The following is a 17,932-nucleotide window of genomic DNA, read 5'->3' on the forward strand; positions in this document are numbered from 1 at the left end:
TGTCCAGCTGAGACCTGATTAAGTTGACACTGCCTGGGCCTATGCTGTGTGTGTGGGTGTGCGTGCCTGCGTGTGTGTGTGTGCGTGTGTGTGTGTGCACACATATGCTTATGCACCGATGACCAAGGCGCACACACACTTTCACACACATTAAGGCAAAGTACCCCTGGTGAGGGGGGATTTCTTTTTGTCCTGTCATAATGAACCTATACATGATTCAAGAGGTCACATATTCTGTATTGTGTCCTGCCATTGTCCAACTGTGACAGATGCTGCGCTTAACACACACACACACAAAAGAAAAAGTATTATGTGGTTAAAAAAGTGTAAATGGCAAAAAAAATCTATTCAAAACATAAAATTGAAATACTCTTAATTGTGAAAATTTAGAAAAAGCAACCAATTAAAACAATTACATAAAAAAAAATACTTTAGCATGTATTAGACATTGAATTACAAACACTTGTGTCTTTTACATTCAGTCACTTTATAGTTTGGAGACCATGGCCACTGTGGTGTTTATATTTAGTGCGGCAGGGATACAAATGAGAAATATAGCACTATTCTATAAAGCCATAGATTTGCAGTGTAATACCTTCAAAATGACCTTTTGAACCAAATGTTCACCTGGAGCCTTTTGCCTTAAATACTGTGCTAACTCCTACAGACAATATTGCTCTGAGACCCCAGAGGTGTCAGCCGTGGACGGCTCACAGACAGAAGGGATGTAATTAAAATAGGAGAAAAGATTTTTGTGTCTCGACTGTCGAGTCGAGCCGATGTTTTTTTTATTGCGAGTGGAGAGGGGCCTCTGCATGCTTGATGATTTTGTCACCGGAGCCGCAGCAAATATATATTGTGTGTCGCAATCTGCTGCGCTGATCTTTGTCCAGTCTCTCAGCCAGCCTGAGGCTTTATTTACACCAAAACACACACACCTGTACTTTGGGTCACGCTTGCTTCAGAAATTCACCGGGTACATTTTTTATTCTAAACTTCCTACCCAACCAGAAGGTGTATAGAATAGAATTGGTTTGCTGATCAACAATAATAATAAGAATAAAATTGTCTTTAACTCATCTTTTAACTTACAAACCCTTAAAAAGTTGTTATTTGCTACAGAAAAATGTGTGGTGATGCTAACGAGTTCTAAAAGCGTTTAACACGTCGGCCCCCATGTGAACGCAGCCTCCGAATCAAGGCCATGTATCGCCATGTGAGAGGATCCACTATTAATATGCTGCACGGGGCCTAATGTGGGTATAGAGCAGAACCTTTGGATCCCCAATGAAAGACTGAGCAGGTTGGGGTGTGTGGGTGTGTGTGTGTGTGTGTGTGTGTGTGTGTGTGTGTGTTGCGGAGGAGCACACATTAGTAATCCTGCCAGCACACTTCTAAACTGGGTCAGTATCAAACACATTTGGGTGTGTTACCAGCATCTGGTAGCATTTCTCATAGCACTCAACCCGACTGTGTACAAAACACAATGCGGAAAACGTAGCCCGCTGTGCAAGTGGAAGTACTTCAAGTAACCCTTGGAAGAAAGAAAATGGAAGAAAAAAACATACAGGGGGGAGGATAGGAGGGCAGAGTTGTGTTTTGACAGACCTGTCACAGTGGTTGCACTTAAAGGGCTTGGCGCCGGTGTGTTTGCGGTAGTGCCTCGTCAGCTCGTCGCTCCGGGCGAATCGCCACTCGCAGCCCTCCCACGAGCACTTGTACGGTTTCTCACCTGGGGAACGGAGACGACAACAACAACAACAAAAAAGGGGGAAAAGAAAAAAAGCACACACATGAGCACCTGTTTCATTGCACGTCTACCAATCACACGCTTTATCGTCTTCTGCGGACAAAAACGATCCTTGCGGACAGTGTGGAATCATGAATACCAATACTTGTAAACCCTGCGTATCGATTTTGCTGCCGTTCTATTTCACCGAAAAAAAGATGTCTGCGCCCCCCCCCCCCACACATAGGCCAGATAATTAGGCCAGTCACATGGCGTAATGGCAAAGGAGCCACAATCTGCCAGCTGCGTCCAGCTCCGAAGATGTCACCTGCATCACTCACACCCCATCTGGACGGCTGGCTCAGTGGCTGAATACAGACACGACTGACACACTGACCAGCTCCGCTCGAGTGAGCTTGGCCACAAGAAAAAACTGGCTTAATGTGTTGAATGTGATTATCGAAAGGGAAACAATCAATACATCCAGCGAAGATTGGGGACTTGTGGTCTGGCGCCATTGTCTGTGGCAGCTGTTGATGATTGTGTGCAAATGTGTTCATAAGGGCAGAAGCTTTAAAAAAAGAAGACAAAATCAATAGCGTATACAATATTTGTGTTTTTCCAATTAAAAAGGTACATTTCTTTGTTTGCTGCGTGTTAAATGTCACACGTGACAAAGCTGCCCTCAAGTGCGAGAATAAACAGCAACAAATCTCTGGACATGTGGCCCCGCTCAAGCATTTTCTATCAACCGGCCTCGCCGGATCAGCCACGTTACACGAGCACACCATTAGCAGGAATCGTGTAAAGTTTCTACGGTGTGAAAACAGAAGTGCATTGGGTTACAGCTGCGATGAGGTGCTAAAAGAACAACTGAGAAAAAGAATGACCTCCAGTCAGCTATCACGGAAGAAAAAAAAGAAAAGATCATGGAAACAAAGTAATAATACTTCATACATTTCGACTAGTTTCCCTGACAGTGAAAATGTTTGTGTATTCAAATTTTAAAAAAGGTGCAGTTTGAGTCCCTTTGGATTTGGAGACCCAGAAATCCAACCACTCCTCTTCTACTTGTCCCCATTGTGGACACACATCCCTTTCAAACTGCTTCACTTCCCAGAAACACCCAGAACAGCAGGCCTAGGCCATCCGGCTCTGGCCAATGAGAGTCCCGGGAGGCAGGGATGCCTGATTGTGTTGCCAAGCAACGGGAGCAAAGGAGGCGGGGTGTATATACGTGTGTGAAAAGAGGAGGGGGGCGGGGGTGTTGCTGAAACATGAGGAGGCAGTAGTCAGTGCAGCTGGCTGGATCTGCCAACGGCACGCCGCCATGCCACCGGCCAATTACCGAGCACGCCGGTATAGAGCACGGAGGCAGTTGCCTAGCGACGGTAACCGTAGAGCTGTGCAGGGCGGGAGGGGGAGGAAGCTACAAGGCTGGGGTGGCGATGGTGGTGGTGGTGGTGCAAGAGGGGGGAAGAGAGGAGGGGCACTAAGAGACCAGAGCCCGCAGCAGTACATAACCATTCAGCTACCGACTCCTCCAACGATACACTGCCCGCCGTTGCATAGCAACAGACCCCCCCAACACACACACACACACACACTCCTGTCCCTCGCACATGTAAACACACACACACACACACACACACACACACACACACACACACACACACACACACACACACACACACACACACACACACACACACACACACACACACACACACACACACACACACACACACACACACACACACACACACACACACACACACACACACTGGAACTTTTATAACACAATGTGAGTGATTGGCAATTTAAAATGGCAATCAGTAACCAAATCCACCGGATTAGCTCGAACTCACCAGCATAATCAGATTACGCTCTTTTACTCTTGGATTACTTTGCCTGTAAAACACATAATGTAGATCATAAAGCTAAGTGGATTATTTCCCTTCGGATTCAAGGAATCTCTGGCTTTCAGACAGGGCTGTCGTCGCAGACCATTCATTATTCTGCATTATTTAATACGACCCCCAGCAGCTCGCACCATCGACTCATTTCAGGCAAAAATCATCATCATGTGGAATCAAAATGTCTTTTTTTGTGTTTTTTGTTGTTGTAGTGATCAAATAAGCAATCACATATTTCTCATGCGTAATCTGATAACCGGGTGTTTCCTGAGTCACTGTAATCCCATTATGTGTAATCTGTTACTTCCAAATGCTCTCTCACTCTCTCACACACACACACACACACACCTGCGATCACGATCATGCATGCATGCACTCGCTGCAGCCTCTCAGGTGCCAGTGTCGAAGTTAATTGCATTCGCCTCCATTAGCCGGAGCTGGAGCAGGGCACCCGGGTCTCAGGGGTCATTAGAGAGGCTCTCGGAGAACGCTTTATGGGCGCCTGCCCACAACCGGCGCTGGCGATGAGGAAGAGGGAGGACGAGAGGAAGAGGGGAAATGGATGATAGATGGGGGAGCTGAGCGAGGAATATGCTGAAGAGAGGCATGAGCGTGACGCAGAGGGAATGAGAAGTGAACGTCTTCATGAACGAGAGCCATAAATTGAATTATTTATTTTCGAATTAACACAATGGATTATTTGATTTTAATCATTTATCATAACTCTAGCAGTCAACCACATCTTCACGTTTTTGCGCCTGTAGATTTTTCCCCAGCTATAATGACAATTGTGAGTGAGAGACTCAACTTTTAATGATTGAAAAAGAATAAACCCTCAACAGTCAAGAGGTGTAATCTGTAACGTCCTCTCATTAAAAAGTCTAAAAACAACGGAGAGGTGCAATATATGTGGTTGAGTCGTGTTCTTACGTTACGTTTTCAAACCTAGAAATATCTGTAAATTTAATTAAGGCAACAGTGTTTTTCATTTGGTCACATGTTCGTGGCGCCAATGTTTTTTTTCCAGATGATATTTTAAAAAAATTTTTACGATTCAAGGAACCGCTGAACAGCATCGGGAAAAATCACAGATTTGAATCGTGAAGCTGCTTTATTCAATGTTTTTTAGTGGATTTAATCAGCGGCTCTGTTCGTTTTTGAGAGGAGGAGGAGACCCCTGAGGAGAATTCAGCTCCCCGGATAAAACCTCCTGAACCGTGAACACTGAAGAAATCCTAACGGAGAGAAGCTCAATGCATTGACAAGAACTCCAATGAACTCCATCACTAGATATTGATGGCAGAAAAAAATTGTGTCTTTAACTAGCAGGAGTTTTGCATGAACTGGTACCACAGACTAGATGTGACTTACAACTGCATAACGTCGCCAAGTCTGAAGCCTAAAATATTATTGTACGCAGAGTGATTTCCTTTAGGTGGAACGAATGGACCATGTCGAAAACATCAAAAGCAGCCACAGTGCACATAGGATAAGGGTCTCCACATACATTTGTCCATATTGTGTGGATCTGTGATTAGGATTGGTAAAAGGATCTAACATTGGTCAGGACAACTGTGGCGATATCATTTTCCTATAATCGTTTGGGCCTGAGAGAGCGTGGCACAATAAGAGCACGAGTGAGCGAGAGAGAGAGAGAGAGAGAGAGAGAGAGAGAGAGAGACGCAAATACTCAGACATATTACGAAAACACAGATGTACAACGAAAAGACGAGAGAGCTGGAGAGAGATTAGAAAAACAGCAAGAGAGCAGGACGGATGAGAAACGGAGTGAGAGTGAGAGAGGGAGAGAAGTCGGAATAACCCAGCAGTCGTGGCGTTTTACCCCGTTCCCTCACCCTGCCCAAAATCTAATTGTACCATTCCTTATCTGCCATAAGCCTATTCACAAAAAAGAAGCTCTACAGGGCACTGTCATTTCAACTCAGCCCGTCTAATTCCAGATTAAATCGTAGCCTTTTCTCCCGTCGGTAATTTATGGAAATAACAACTAAGAAAAAGAGGATTTGAGTAATGACATCTTTAAACTTGTCAGGATAATGGCTCACTGAATGGGGGAGCCTGTGGCACTGCTGTCCTTTTTCTGGAGAGGGTCGGTCTACTGTAACCCCCCCCCCCCGTGTCCTGTCTTCTGTCTCCACCTCACCTACTCTTTGTTTCACTCCACGCTGGCCTCTCCTCCTCCTCTGCCCTTTTCTCCAGTTTCGGCGCTTTATGGTCAGTGGTTCTCAACCCTAACCCTAACCCTAACCCTAACCCTAACCCTAACCCTAACCCTAACCCTAACCCTAACCCAACCCTAACCCTAACCCCTAACCCTAACCCTAACCCTAACCCCTAACCCACGTGTTCTTTGGGTAGATGCACCTTAAGGGACAACGATGAGCTCCAGGCGGAGGGGTTCCTCAAGGATGTGAGCCCTTTACGGTGCTATACAGTATGTAACCTTGTATGTCATATGAATTTTAAAAATTCACTGAAAGAAAGGATGCCTCACTACCTTACAACGACGATTGTTTTCAATGGGGATATTTAAATCTGACAAGGATCATTCACTGGTTTCAGTTTTGAAGATTATAACAATTTGCCGCTCATCTCAGTTTTTTTTATCATTATAGATTGTGACATGACAGTGAAATTATGAAACATTATTATCAATTGATTGAATATACTAGAAGAATACAGTCTATAATATGTTTCTGATATTTTGGATACAGCACGGGGCAGTATTAAACGTTTGACCTGATGATGGTTCTACAGGAAAAGTCAGGGGATTCGATTCATAAGATATCTCGGCCTCGCTGGTGAAACCCTCTTGCTCGCATAATGAGTGGGCTGCCTGTGCGGCACAATTATCCCGGAGCTTGCCCATGTTGGCACGCAGTTTGATCACAGGGGCCGGAGACACACCACACTGGGCAAAACCGATGATCTGTGCCCTGGGCTCCCGTCGGGCTGACGCCCAAAAACCCGTGGTGCGCGCCTCCGAGGGTGTGATCGCACATACGCCAATGTTTTCATCTTCCTAAGCGTGCGCAAGTTGACACGTTTCCTCAAATTCTCACGTCCTCCGCGCCCACCCACCCAAAAAGACACAAGTCGAGCCAGAGCTGGTCACATGCTGCATCTCTGTTGGACAGCTTAGGTGATCCGTCCAACCAAATTGTGCAGGGATTTGGAATCTCATTTCAGGATTTATAATCTAATTCCAGTCACTGTAACTTTATTTAGCGTGATGGACGCTCCTTCATGTACCTCCGTCGTGTAAGGAAACAGCTGTAGCAGCAGTCCAGATGGCAGTCCACCACACATTTAATTTGTTATCCTGGGCTTTGCAAGCATGAGCCATGGCTGCCTATCAGGTGTCAATACACATGTCAATATACCCTTGAATGGTGGGGGAGGGAGAGGGGGTCTGCAATTTTCAGACATTGCAGCCCAATTATTGCACGTTGTTCTCACCTTCCTGAAAAAAAGACTTCAAACACTCATGTTTTGTGCGCGTGTGTGTGTGTGTGAACACGACCTGTAGGCAAACATCGTCTGACCTGCCCCCTTCGATTATAATTCGCTGTCATCTTTTGAAACATATTCCCCTTGTCTTAAAAACGATCTTATTACCGCCTCTGCGAAAAATCAGCCTCCAACCTGAGATTGAGAACCACTGACCTAGACTAATACAGAAGCACAGAGGACGGGAGGGCCTGAAATAAACCAGGGAAATGGCGGCCTATCCAGGTCAATCCATCCATCACCGCGCAGTTACTCAGACGGAGGACAGCTCCCCGACAGGGGTCTGAGTGGTTTGGGATTGAGATGGAAGAGCGCGAGAGTTATAGCTCCTGAACCCTCCCCCCCCCACCCACCCACCCCCTTCCTTCTTGAGAAGAACCTTGACAAGGAGGACCCGTCCTGGTTTGGCAGAGAGAAGTACTTAGGTAGATAAGGGTGGGGATAAGAGAGGAGGGGTTTTCCTAAATCATCACTTTTTTTTTTTTTATCCGACACGGTGATATTTCCATATGGCACAGAGGGGACCGGGTTTTACGGTCTGTTCAGTGATTACAGGGCTGTTTCTTTTAAAATTTCTTATCGCTTGATGTGCCTTTTTCGACGTGTTCCGAGGAATGTGAGGCAGGTGGATTTTCCTCAATTATCTCAAGCGAGGTTATCGAGGGATTCGGAGGCCCGGCGAGCTGGAAGTATGTGTGAATAAATGGATGGATGGATGGATGGCGTGCTCGCGTGGACTTTGATACCGGTCTTCTCTGCACAGCCCACATTTTTTATCTCTCTCTTGTAGAAAATGCTTGCACGGTTTCTTTCCCGTCGTAGACCGGAGGAATAATCCGTGAGCGAACGGCCGCAAGAAATCCACCGGTCGAAAAACAGTAAACCTGTGGAAGGAAAATATCAAAAAGAAGAGCTGGAGTGCATCGCATCAGGTTCTAGTCAAAACCCATCACATACGAGAGAAAAAGGTGCGTTCAGTTCTGTTCTTTCTGCTTCTGTGTCCCCTTCAGCGTGCAGCAGCCGTTTCGCCTCAACACTGAGTCGTTTTAACGGTGGGTGTCAGTCAGTTTCATCACCAACATGTGGGACAGGTAGCTGCCTCTGGTGAGACAGGTGTCCTCCGAGCTGCCTTGCTGAAAAGTCTCTGAGGGCCACTTAATGACATGCGCACCAATTAATATGCCCGTATTCACACATCGCGTGACCTTGTGTCTCCATACAGCGCCTATCCATACACACAAGCGCGAACACACACACACACACACACATTTACACAAATGACTGTATACTAATGTGAGCTGCGTGGGCAATTCCAAACAGTTATATCAACCGATCCTGAAGCCAAATTAATGCACATACTGAATAAAAGGGTCGCTGCATTTTTATTCCCTTGTGCTGATCATGCAAACTGAGGAATTCGAAATTAAAAGGACAAAATAGCTGAACAACTTCCTTTTTTTTTTAAAGAAAGTAACCACTTTCCACTTCACGATAAAGAATCAGTTAATCTGCCCTAAGACGTATGACGTATTCTCACCTGTGTGTGTCCTCTGATGAGCTTTCAGGTGGGAGCTCTTGGTGTACACCTTCCTGCAGCCGTTGAACTGGCAGCGGTGAATCCTCTTCTTGTTCTCCGGGAGCTCCCCGACCCCGATCACGCACGCGGCCCCCTCCTCTTCGTCCTTCATTCGGACGGGGAGGGCGTGCGCCGCCACCAGCCGGGCCGCACTGAGCCCCACCTTCCTGGCCACCAGCTTCAGGGTGAGCGTGCCGTCGGCCGAGGCCGTCAGCGTCTGGTTGGGTTTGACGAGGTGGCGGCCCAGCTCCGGTGACGACGGGGGCGTCAGCGAGGTGACGGCACTCAGCTGGGCCTGGTGGACTCCTTCCACCCCGTCGACGCTTTCCAGCCCCTGGCTTTTGGGTTTGTGGTCCTTTTTCATTGCGCCAGCGGGAGGGAAGCTCTTCCGTGTCGGGCAGTGGAGGATCACTGGAGGTGGGCTGGGAGGCTCGGGGAGGCTGGGCAGGCCGGGGAGCAGGGCCTCCGTCAGCTCCTCCTCGCCATCCTCCTTTAGGTAAGCCGGAGTCAGGAGACCGTCCAGGTCTTGGTCGAAGAGCTCGGACAGACGCTTGGGCTCCGTCTGCAGATAGCGCTCCAATTCTAGGCAGGTCTGTAAGAGAGAGAAGTGGGAGAACGGACTCATTTTAGATTCAGCTCAGGCGAGTTCACACTTGTTTGGGCGACCGTGCCGAGGAATTGCCCATCCACACTCTTGCACCCCACTTGACCACTTCAACAGGCATCAGATCGTCCGATGATGTGCCCGTACATGCTGTGGAGAGAAAATCTGCGTGGTGCCATCCGCTCACCCAGACAAGCAACTCTGCTGCAGCCCTGCCAGCTGTCACATGCGCGCACACACACACACACACACACACACACACACACACACACACACACACACACACAGATAGCCTCGAAGACAGCCAGGATTACCTGGCAGCTCTGGCAAGACGGCTGATTACACACTGATTGATTGCGACCGCTGTAGCGCGGAACAAAAGCGGGGCGAGCGGATCGCGAGGGGAGACGTCCTAAACTGCGCCGAACTCCTATCAAACAACATTTTATAGAGCTCTGACAAGCCATGTGTGCAGCGGCTTTCCGCAGAGCCGAGATAGGAAGATTTATTCAGCTGCAGTTATGGTCTGCTTCATCCCTATTACACCGAACACCTCTCGCCGCAGAGGGCAAATAAAAGACTTGCATCCCCCGACTTGTGCGACCTGGCGTCCTGAGAAGTCTATTACTTTGCAACAAGCTGGCAAAAAGGCGAGCCGGCGGGGGGGGGGCGGGGGGGAGAGACGCTCCTCGTCCAAGGATGAAGCTATTACGTTTGAACGGACGGCGCCAGTTTGAGCCCAGGGATCGTTGCGTCTCACTTGTAGCCACTAACCCGTTCTGACAGCCGAGATGGAGGCAAGCAGCTCCGCTGGGCGCGCGCTACTCGCCACTTCATTTGTGCGTAAATAGGCACTGACAGACAGAGCAGCTAGTTCCATTATCAGGAATAAGGTTGTACAGACTGAACACATCAGAGACATTTACAATCTCGCAGACCCCCCTTCCCCTTGTTTGCACCTTCTAAAAATAAAGCCGCACATTTTCTCTTTTTTCCCCCTCTTCGGGGGGGGGGGGGTTGTCTGTTGCCAAGGGAGTGCGACTTCTCCTCCAAGTCGTCTTGTCACAGGAACGAAAAGGAATTTGGAGTTGTTGTTTTTTTTTTTTGTTGTACTTCTTACCTGATTTGCATACCGGCATCAAATTAAAAAGCTGCTCGAGACCACAATTACAGCGAGAAGTGAAGATAATGTGCTGCGCCTCCTCCCTCCGGTGAACGCCCACATGTTTTTTTTCTGTGATGGCTTTAAAAGAAACAACAACTTCTTTCATGCACTATCTGTGAGGTCTCTGCTGTTTCCTTGGTGGCTGCAGCCAGCGAATCGTAAATTTAATGAAAAGGGATCCCCCCCCCCCTCATTCTTCCTTTCAGAGCACAATTAAATATTGAAGGTGTTGAGACATGATGAAGGGGATAGAATGCACTGCTCCATGAGGTGCTGAGAACCCCCCCCCCCCCCCCCACACACACACACACAACGCCGCTCTTTACACAGTCTTTTAAACCCCCCCACATCATTTTCCTTCTCGCTCATTTTTGCCGTTACCCTTCTCCTTCTGCTTCACCCCCTATCGATCCCCCCAAATCACCCCTCTCCTCTCCTTTGCCCCTCTTTTCCCTCTCTTTGCGGTCTCCTATACTCTCCCAAGGTGAGGACTAATTATCCACTAAAACCAGCCAGTTAAAGGGGACTTTATTCAGCAAAACGCTGAGGACGGCAAACCAAAGGTGAGGGTTTGTGTGTGAGCTAGAGATAGTTCAAGGGAGTGGAAAAGAGGATAGAAAGAGATATGTGTGTGTGTGGGCTGAGTGGAGGGTGAAGTAGACGGAGGAGGGTGGAGGAGAGTGACGGAGGGACAAGGTGAAGGAGCCTGGAGAGGAGAGAGAAGAGGGAGACGGAGCGGAGGGGAAGGTTTCGACCTCTTTTTTCTCTGCAGGGGGCGAATCTGTGTTGGAAGTGTGACATTTGGCGTAACAAGATCCTGTCAGCGGGCGAACCACGGGCCCCACCGCGTGCACAGAGGTGCAAAGGGCTCACGCACACCTACGTTAGGTGACGATTCCACCGCGAGGGTGCGCCCGGGTTGTCCCTGTGCGTGCGCGTACACGCGTGCGCATACGGAACACGCGATGTTTGAGAAAGTATGACGGATGGAAGCGGCGGCGGCAGGTGAGGGGGTGGCAGGTATGACAAGCTTATCGTTCGCCACCTTCCTCCCATCAATCCGTCACGCCCCCCCCCCCCCCCCCCCCCCCCCCCCCCCCCCTCTTCCTTCCTCACTCCTCCTCCCCCAGGTGGTGACATTAACATTGTTAGAGAGAAGGTCATGCAGTTGATCAGCGGTTCCTGTGTGTGTGTAGTGTGTAGTTTAATGTGGGTGTACGTACTGTATGTGGCTGCACGTGATTATGCTACTTTGCATGTGTGTGTGCGCGCATAATTTGTGCATGCAACATAAAAGTGCATGTGTGTGTGTGTGAGTAGCATTATTATGCTGCTCTGTGTGCAATTATGCAGCGCTTGTGTGTGAACACCTACGCACGTGCATAAACTCGTCCATTTACTGGTCTCGTGGGCTCGAGTGAATGTGCAACTTCCCTGTGCGTTTTGTGTGCAGGAAAAAGAAATCAAGCGCCAAGAAGCACTGCACAATAGCCAAGATAAGGAGGCGCCGATGGCTCGTTTCAACCCAACTGTTGGGACTGAAGCCGATCTGCGGGGCCAATTCATGCTGAGCCGGCGTCCAGTTCGTAAAAAAGGCTTTTGGGAGGATTCCTTCAGAACCGAGGATAAGCTGAGACAACAACAAAGTGTCTGTTCCAGCATCCCCACTTCAACCTCTAAGAAAGTTATTATCAAGCATCTCTCATTTAGACTTTTAAGTTTAGTCCGAACCAAAACGGGAGGTGGGAACGATGCCTCAGACCAAAATGTATTGTGCGGTTCGGTTTTGTCGTCACCCATTGGAGAGGAGGAGGATAAATATGTAACTGTGATTTGGTCCGACAACGAAATCAAAACTCAACGTGAAAAAAAAGTTAATTTCTGAGACAATGAAGGAGAGAGGACGTCCGTCTCTAATCCAATCAATGTCAGATGTAGGACGACGGGACGGGTGCACGTCACGCAAAATTCTTCGGCGCACAAAACTTTACTGTGAGACCAAAAGTGACAGGATCAAATGTGTATGAACATTAACCTTGGTTCAGACTATCAGGTGTGAAAACACCCTTGGTCATGCAAGTGTTCTCCTGGAGTATTAACTTGTCTAACACAGTCGCTCTCTAATGAACCATTCCATTGTCCCTGTCAGCCATGACAGAGAGACATTGAGGCAGCGCGCACAACACCAGGACCCTGAAATTGAGGCGGCTAAATGGAATTCAGCCACCATTAATTTTAATATTTGCACCCGCGCTTTTCCTTGCTGTGACGTGTCTAAGGGACCTGTCGAGATCAGTCAGGTGGCGTTGGGTGGACTATTTTAACCTTTTTTAGTCCTTTTCAGGTAATGTCTCATATAATGGGCTGATCGGTGAAACCAAACTGAATATGGTCCGAGTTCCGCGGCAGAGATGGGGTGTAACATCTAAAAGCTATGGCGCCGGCTGCAAGGTACGGGATTATCGCCCTCTCAAGAAGCTCGAGATTTGCGCGACCCTGCCGCCTGCGCTGTATAATTTTTATTAATTGTCGTTAAAATTTCACGATCAATTAATGTGCCAAACGTCCTTTGATGGATCGTTTGATTTCCCCAGCTATAAATCTCCAAAACTGTGCAAAAATGTTTGGGTTTTTCGGGGTCCTGTCTGAAATATCTGGGTAGCTTAGGTCCATTCATCATTCCAACAGTTATAGTGTTTAGTACTCGAGTGTGCATGGGGCACAGGCATTAATTTAACTATTATTAATATTGTCCTATTACTACTTTTTTTGTCTTGGAACAGCTGATAGAGTATTCACTCGAATAGGATAAATCTAGGATTGGGGTTAGGCACAGGTCACATTTATTTTGCAGTTTAGGTCAAATTACTTAAATCTTTATCTTGATCTTTAGTCCTTGAACCCTCTGTCCATTTTTACCCAATAGACACCCATATATATTTAAACCAAACGCAAGCTTAAAAAGCCAATAAAGATGGAAAGTGACCCACAGAAAAATGTGTATTTGGTTCATGTTTCTCTTTGCATACACGAAAAAAAAAAAAAAAAATTGAGCTAATGCACGAACACACACTCAATCATGCATGCGGAACACACAGCTCAGGTTAGTGAGGCTTCAAATACAGCAGGTGCGGTGCGGTGACAAATACCCGCCCGGACCGCGAGACACGCGCTTCTCGCAAAGTCAAACGGGCTGAGTACCGGCCGTGAACCGGTCACGATTCATTCACTTCTGCTTTTCGTGAAAGAACAAGTCTATCTCTCTTTGCTCCTCTCTCTGTCCCCCGCCCCCCTCATCCCCTCCTACATGGGGGCCCTTGGCCGGGCAGCTGATCCTCTCCCTCCGTGTCACCTCCCATTACATTTGGCCTGCGCCGAGCCGCCTGCCATCACCGTCAAAGCACCGGCTGCCTCCCAACTGTTAGCACCCCGCCATGTCGCTAATAAAAAGCCCGGGTTATAAATATGAACAGAGGAGCATGCATAATGCCCTAAAGGAAGGCCCAAAACGCCACTAAACAGATAAATGTAATGGGGTGGATACGGCTCATTAATTTTAGGATGATCGTGTTTAGTTTTTACAGATGCCGTGATGGAGACAAGGTGCTGTGAATAATATGCAGAGCTGCTGCCAGCAGGGTCGACAAGGGCGGGACCACGAGGGGGTCCCGGAGCCGGAGGGGCCTGATGCAGCGCGGAGCAGCAACGAGTTAAATGAGAAGCTCACTCACTCTCTCATGGTAAATCTCAACAACAACAAAAAAAAAAAACTGTCAATGATTTTCGGTGTGTAGGTTGCAGCTCGGAGGTCGTTGCCGTTTTTTTTCCGGAGCGAATGGGGAATTTTGGAAAACAGTAACCGGCTGGAAGCGCCACCTGAAATAGGCACCTGATGTCAGCCTTACGTCCACAGCCTGCATCAGACGAGTCGGACTAAGTGGCCGGATACATCCGAGGAGTTGTCTTCTGAAGCTTTCACAACAGAAAAAACTAACGTCTGATGTGCTTTTGATCGCTGCCTTCCGCAAATTGGAAGAAAATAAAAATCCTTTCCGGCACCAACGCGACATTTTGATGACTTGGTTCGGCCATTTTCATATATCATAGCAGAGCTTTGATCACCCATTTTAGAAGTAAGTAACATTCACGTCATGGATGAGTTAACACCGCCGTCTCTGCTTCTCCTCTTTCGTAGTTTTGCATTCAGTTGACAAGTCTGTTTATTGCTTTTATTTAAATTGCACAATGTCGCAGAAAGAGAAAAAAAAAAGAGAGGGCCTTGGTTTGATTCACAATGTGAGAACACAATACTGCTGCAACACCGGTGCGGATTAAAATCCCTCCAGATATTTGTCACAGTTTTACCCTATATGGTAAGGCTGAACTATACCACATCAGTTCTCACGTCAACAGAAAAATCTGGCCCACAATGAAGCAACTACTGTCAATTTCCTTTTTATGACACTGTTTCGCTGACTTTGTTTGCAATGCACTTGGCACTTTTATTTAAAGAAAAGTTTGGGTGGGCACTTAATTCAAAGAGCAGTCTTACACATGGTATGTGCCCATTAGTGTGTGTGTGTGTGTGTGTGTGTGTGTGTCTGTGTGCGTGCGCGCAGACATGTGTGTGTGTGTATCTTATCCTGCCACAGTGTGTTTTAGCGCCTATGTCCCTCATTGATCTGGTGAGCCGGGCCAAGCCATCACTTTGAGGTGGCAGCTAAATGACCAGCAGCCCTGGGCAGGGGCCATCTCGCCAACAGCCTGTGTTTGTGTGTGTGTGTGTGTGTGTGTATGTGTGTGCTTGCGTCGCAGTGCTTAATCGATAGGAAATGATACCGCGCAGGAGCTCATCAGCGGTGGCCATCGCAGCTGACAGAGACGGTAATCTATAGCTTCGCTGAGCAATACTTGCACAGCCTCCCCCCCAACACACACACCCGAAAACCTCCAAAAAGCACCTCTCTCACACACACACACACACACACACACACACACACACACACACACACACACACACACACACACACACACACACACACACACACACACACACACACACACACACACACACACACACACACACACACACACACACTCCCTCAGCACCCCTCCAGGGTTTTTGCTCTTTCCTGTGCACTCACTAAGAGCCCCGGCCCCAAGATTCCAGACTCCTTGGAGAGCAGCGTGGCGTCATCAGCGGAGCCCAGTCGGAGCGGGGAACCTGCCGGCGGGGGCCAGGAGGAGGGGGAGCGGGGGGGGGGGGGGGGGGGGGGGGGGGGGGGGGTGATGCTTCATTTTCCTCGACACTGATCTGAATAGCAGAGCGCCCGATCGCGTCACCCTGTTATCCTCAGTGGAGAAAGCGGCGGGGGGGTTGCAGTGTTTGGCCAGAGGGGCTCTCAGAGCTGCTGCCGCCCTGACGGGGTTCTGGGCCGACGGGGGCAAAGCAGAGATGGAAGGAGCCGAGACACAAAGAGAGAGAAAAAGCTAGAGGGTGAAGACAAAGCTAATTTATCTGCCTTCCCAGAGAGAAGACAGAGGCACACGGGTCAAAGATGAAGAAGTGGGCCTCCATAAAAAAGCCGTGCGGGGAATTCGATTTCAGAGTACGAGGGGTGAGTCTGAAGAGAGTTTGAGAGGTGAAGGAGGAGGCCCTGGCTTCCTCCTTCGTACAGATGCATGAGCAGAAAAAAAAAAATAATAATATCATGGATACGGAGACCAGGGAAAACGGGGGAGAGATGCTCCTCATTGACTAACACCTCCATCTCTCCAGGCGTGCCGAGCCTCACCTTGCTTCAGATAACGCGCCACGGAAACAGCTTAATTACACACACACGCGGGCGCGCGTCCTTATCAGACGACATTACCCTCACAGCAATAATCAGAGCCGCGGTCAGCGCCTCCGTCAAAAAAAACAACAACCTGGCAACGCAGCAGCCCGAGGCAGTTCATACACGGCGCGGGCGTCAAGCTGATAACAGACACCGCCAGTTGTTAAATCACCATTTGCTGACGGAGTTTGAGGGAATAATGGGCATTTTGGTTTGTAAAGCTGACACCTCCTCTACACACAGTCAGTTGTTGTTTGGATGGCTGCACTAATAGAGGGGATGAGGCAGCATGTTTAGTTTTGTCGGATTTATCGCTGAGATTCAGACGCTTTATTTTAGTATCCAGTCTTATTAGCTGTGTGTTCGGACAAAGTCTTTTTTTTTTACAAGGCAAAATGAGGTTCAGTTTCCTGGTTTTTCAGGAAAGACATTTACCAACGAAGTCCTTGCTTACTGGAGGCTGACACAACACGTGTATGTAGTGATGTGTGTGTGTGTGGGGGGGGGGGGTCTTCAAAGCACCTTTCATCCAGTGGGAAAGCCACAATGATGGAGCACTCAGAGCACACAAAAACCTGGTGACCTCTGCTTAATGGAGCAGAGAGACATTTCCCGCCGCTTTCTCCGAGCAGGCACAACAGGACACACGCATCCACGGGACCTCCCCTCTCTTTTCCCGCCTATGACACAACAATGGACGCCAAGTGAGATATCTAAGGGAGGAAATCGATTGCCAGTCGATTCTTTCCGCGACAACCGGTTGATTGGACAAATCCCGAAGCAGTTTGAGGATGCGTTACGGAGTTTTAGGCAAAAGTGAGCTGGGATTTTTTTCTTTTCCTGAATTGCGTAATTTATCCAAATAGGAATAACGAATAAAGGTGTAATAAAATTGAAAACGTTGGACGCAATCATTTCTGAAAAAAAGCTGGACACAAGCTTCAGACGTATCAATGGCAAAACTATGAGAGCGGCATCAATCTTCCCATCACATCTCAACTTTTGGAGGAAAAAAAAGTAACAGGAAGTAATTCGATTTCCTATGCTCCCTGAGTGTATACTCCCGACTTTCCGTGCACACATTTGCTCCAGGACTTCAGCTGCTGTCACACGCGGATAATCCATCGTTCCACGCGGACAAAGCTACACATGTATCTTCTTAAATGCCCGAGGAAGCTTGACAAGTAAACAGATTGAACTCGCGGAGATCGGCTGACCTTGAGAGTGACACGGACGTTATTAAGGGGTCTCAGGCTGGGGACACAACAAGTGCAGCCGCGTATAAAGACCTCTGCGGCTGCCGTCTAAATAGCTCGTGACAAAGTGTGGAAAATGTCTTTGTTCCGGTATTAAGTCGAGAGGTGGCGGGGGTGAAATGGGAGAGAGAAGAGGGGAGACGAGATGGGAAGAGAAGAGGCACTTTGAGACTGAAGAAGATGAGGGATGGAGAGGAGGAGGAGATTGGAGAGAGGAGGAGAATTGCAGGGTGCGGAGGATGGGTGGAGGGTGGCGGGTGGCGGGGGGGGGGGGGGGGGGTATAATCCCAGCGACTGAGGCAGTGTTGCACTCGCTGG

General features: G+C 48.3%; 1 protein-coding gene across 1 annotated transcript in view; it reads right to left on the minus strand.

Annotated features, from left to right (window-relative positions):
• Window positions 1–17,932, minus strand: part of klf7a (Kruppel-like factor 7a) — a 35,887-nt gene that overhangs the window by 5,876 nt on the left and 12,079 nt on the right. The window contains exons 2-3 of the mRNA XM_035640727.2: window positions 8,714–9,344; window positions 1,609–1,732 (exon numbers count right to left, since the gene is read on the minus strand). Coding sequence (XP_035496620.1) covers window positions 1,609–1,732; window positions 8,714–9,344 — 755 coding nt within the window. The remainder of the gene's footprint in view (window positions 1–1,608; window positions 1,733–8,713; window positions 9,345–17,932) is intronic.

The sequence above is a fragment of the Scophthalmus maximus genome, chromosome 1 (assembly GCF_022379125.1).
Source record: "Scophthalmus maximus strain ysfricsl-2021 chromosome 1, ASM2237912v1, whole genome shotgun sequence".
In the NCBI taxonomy this organism is placed as follows: domain Eukaryota; kingdom Metazoa; phylum Chordata; class Actinopteri; order Pleuronectiformes; family Scophthalmidae; genus Scophthalmus; species Scophthalmus maximus.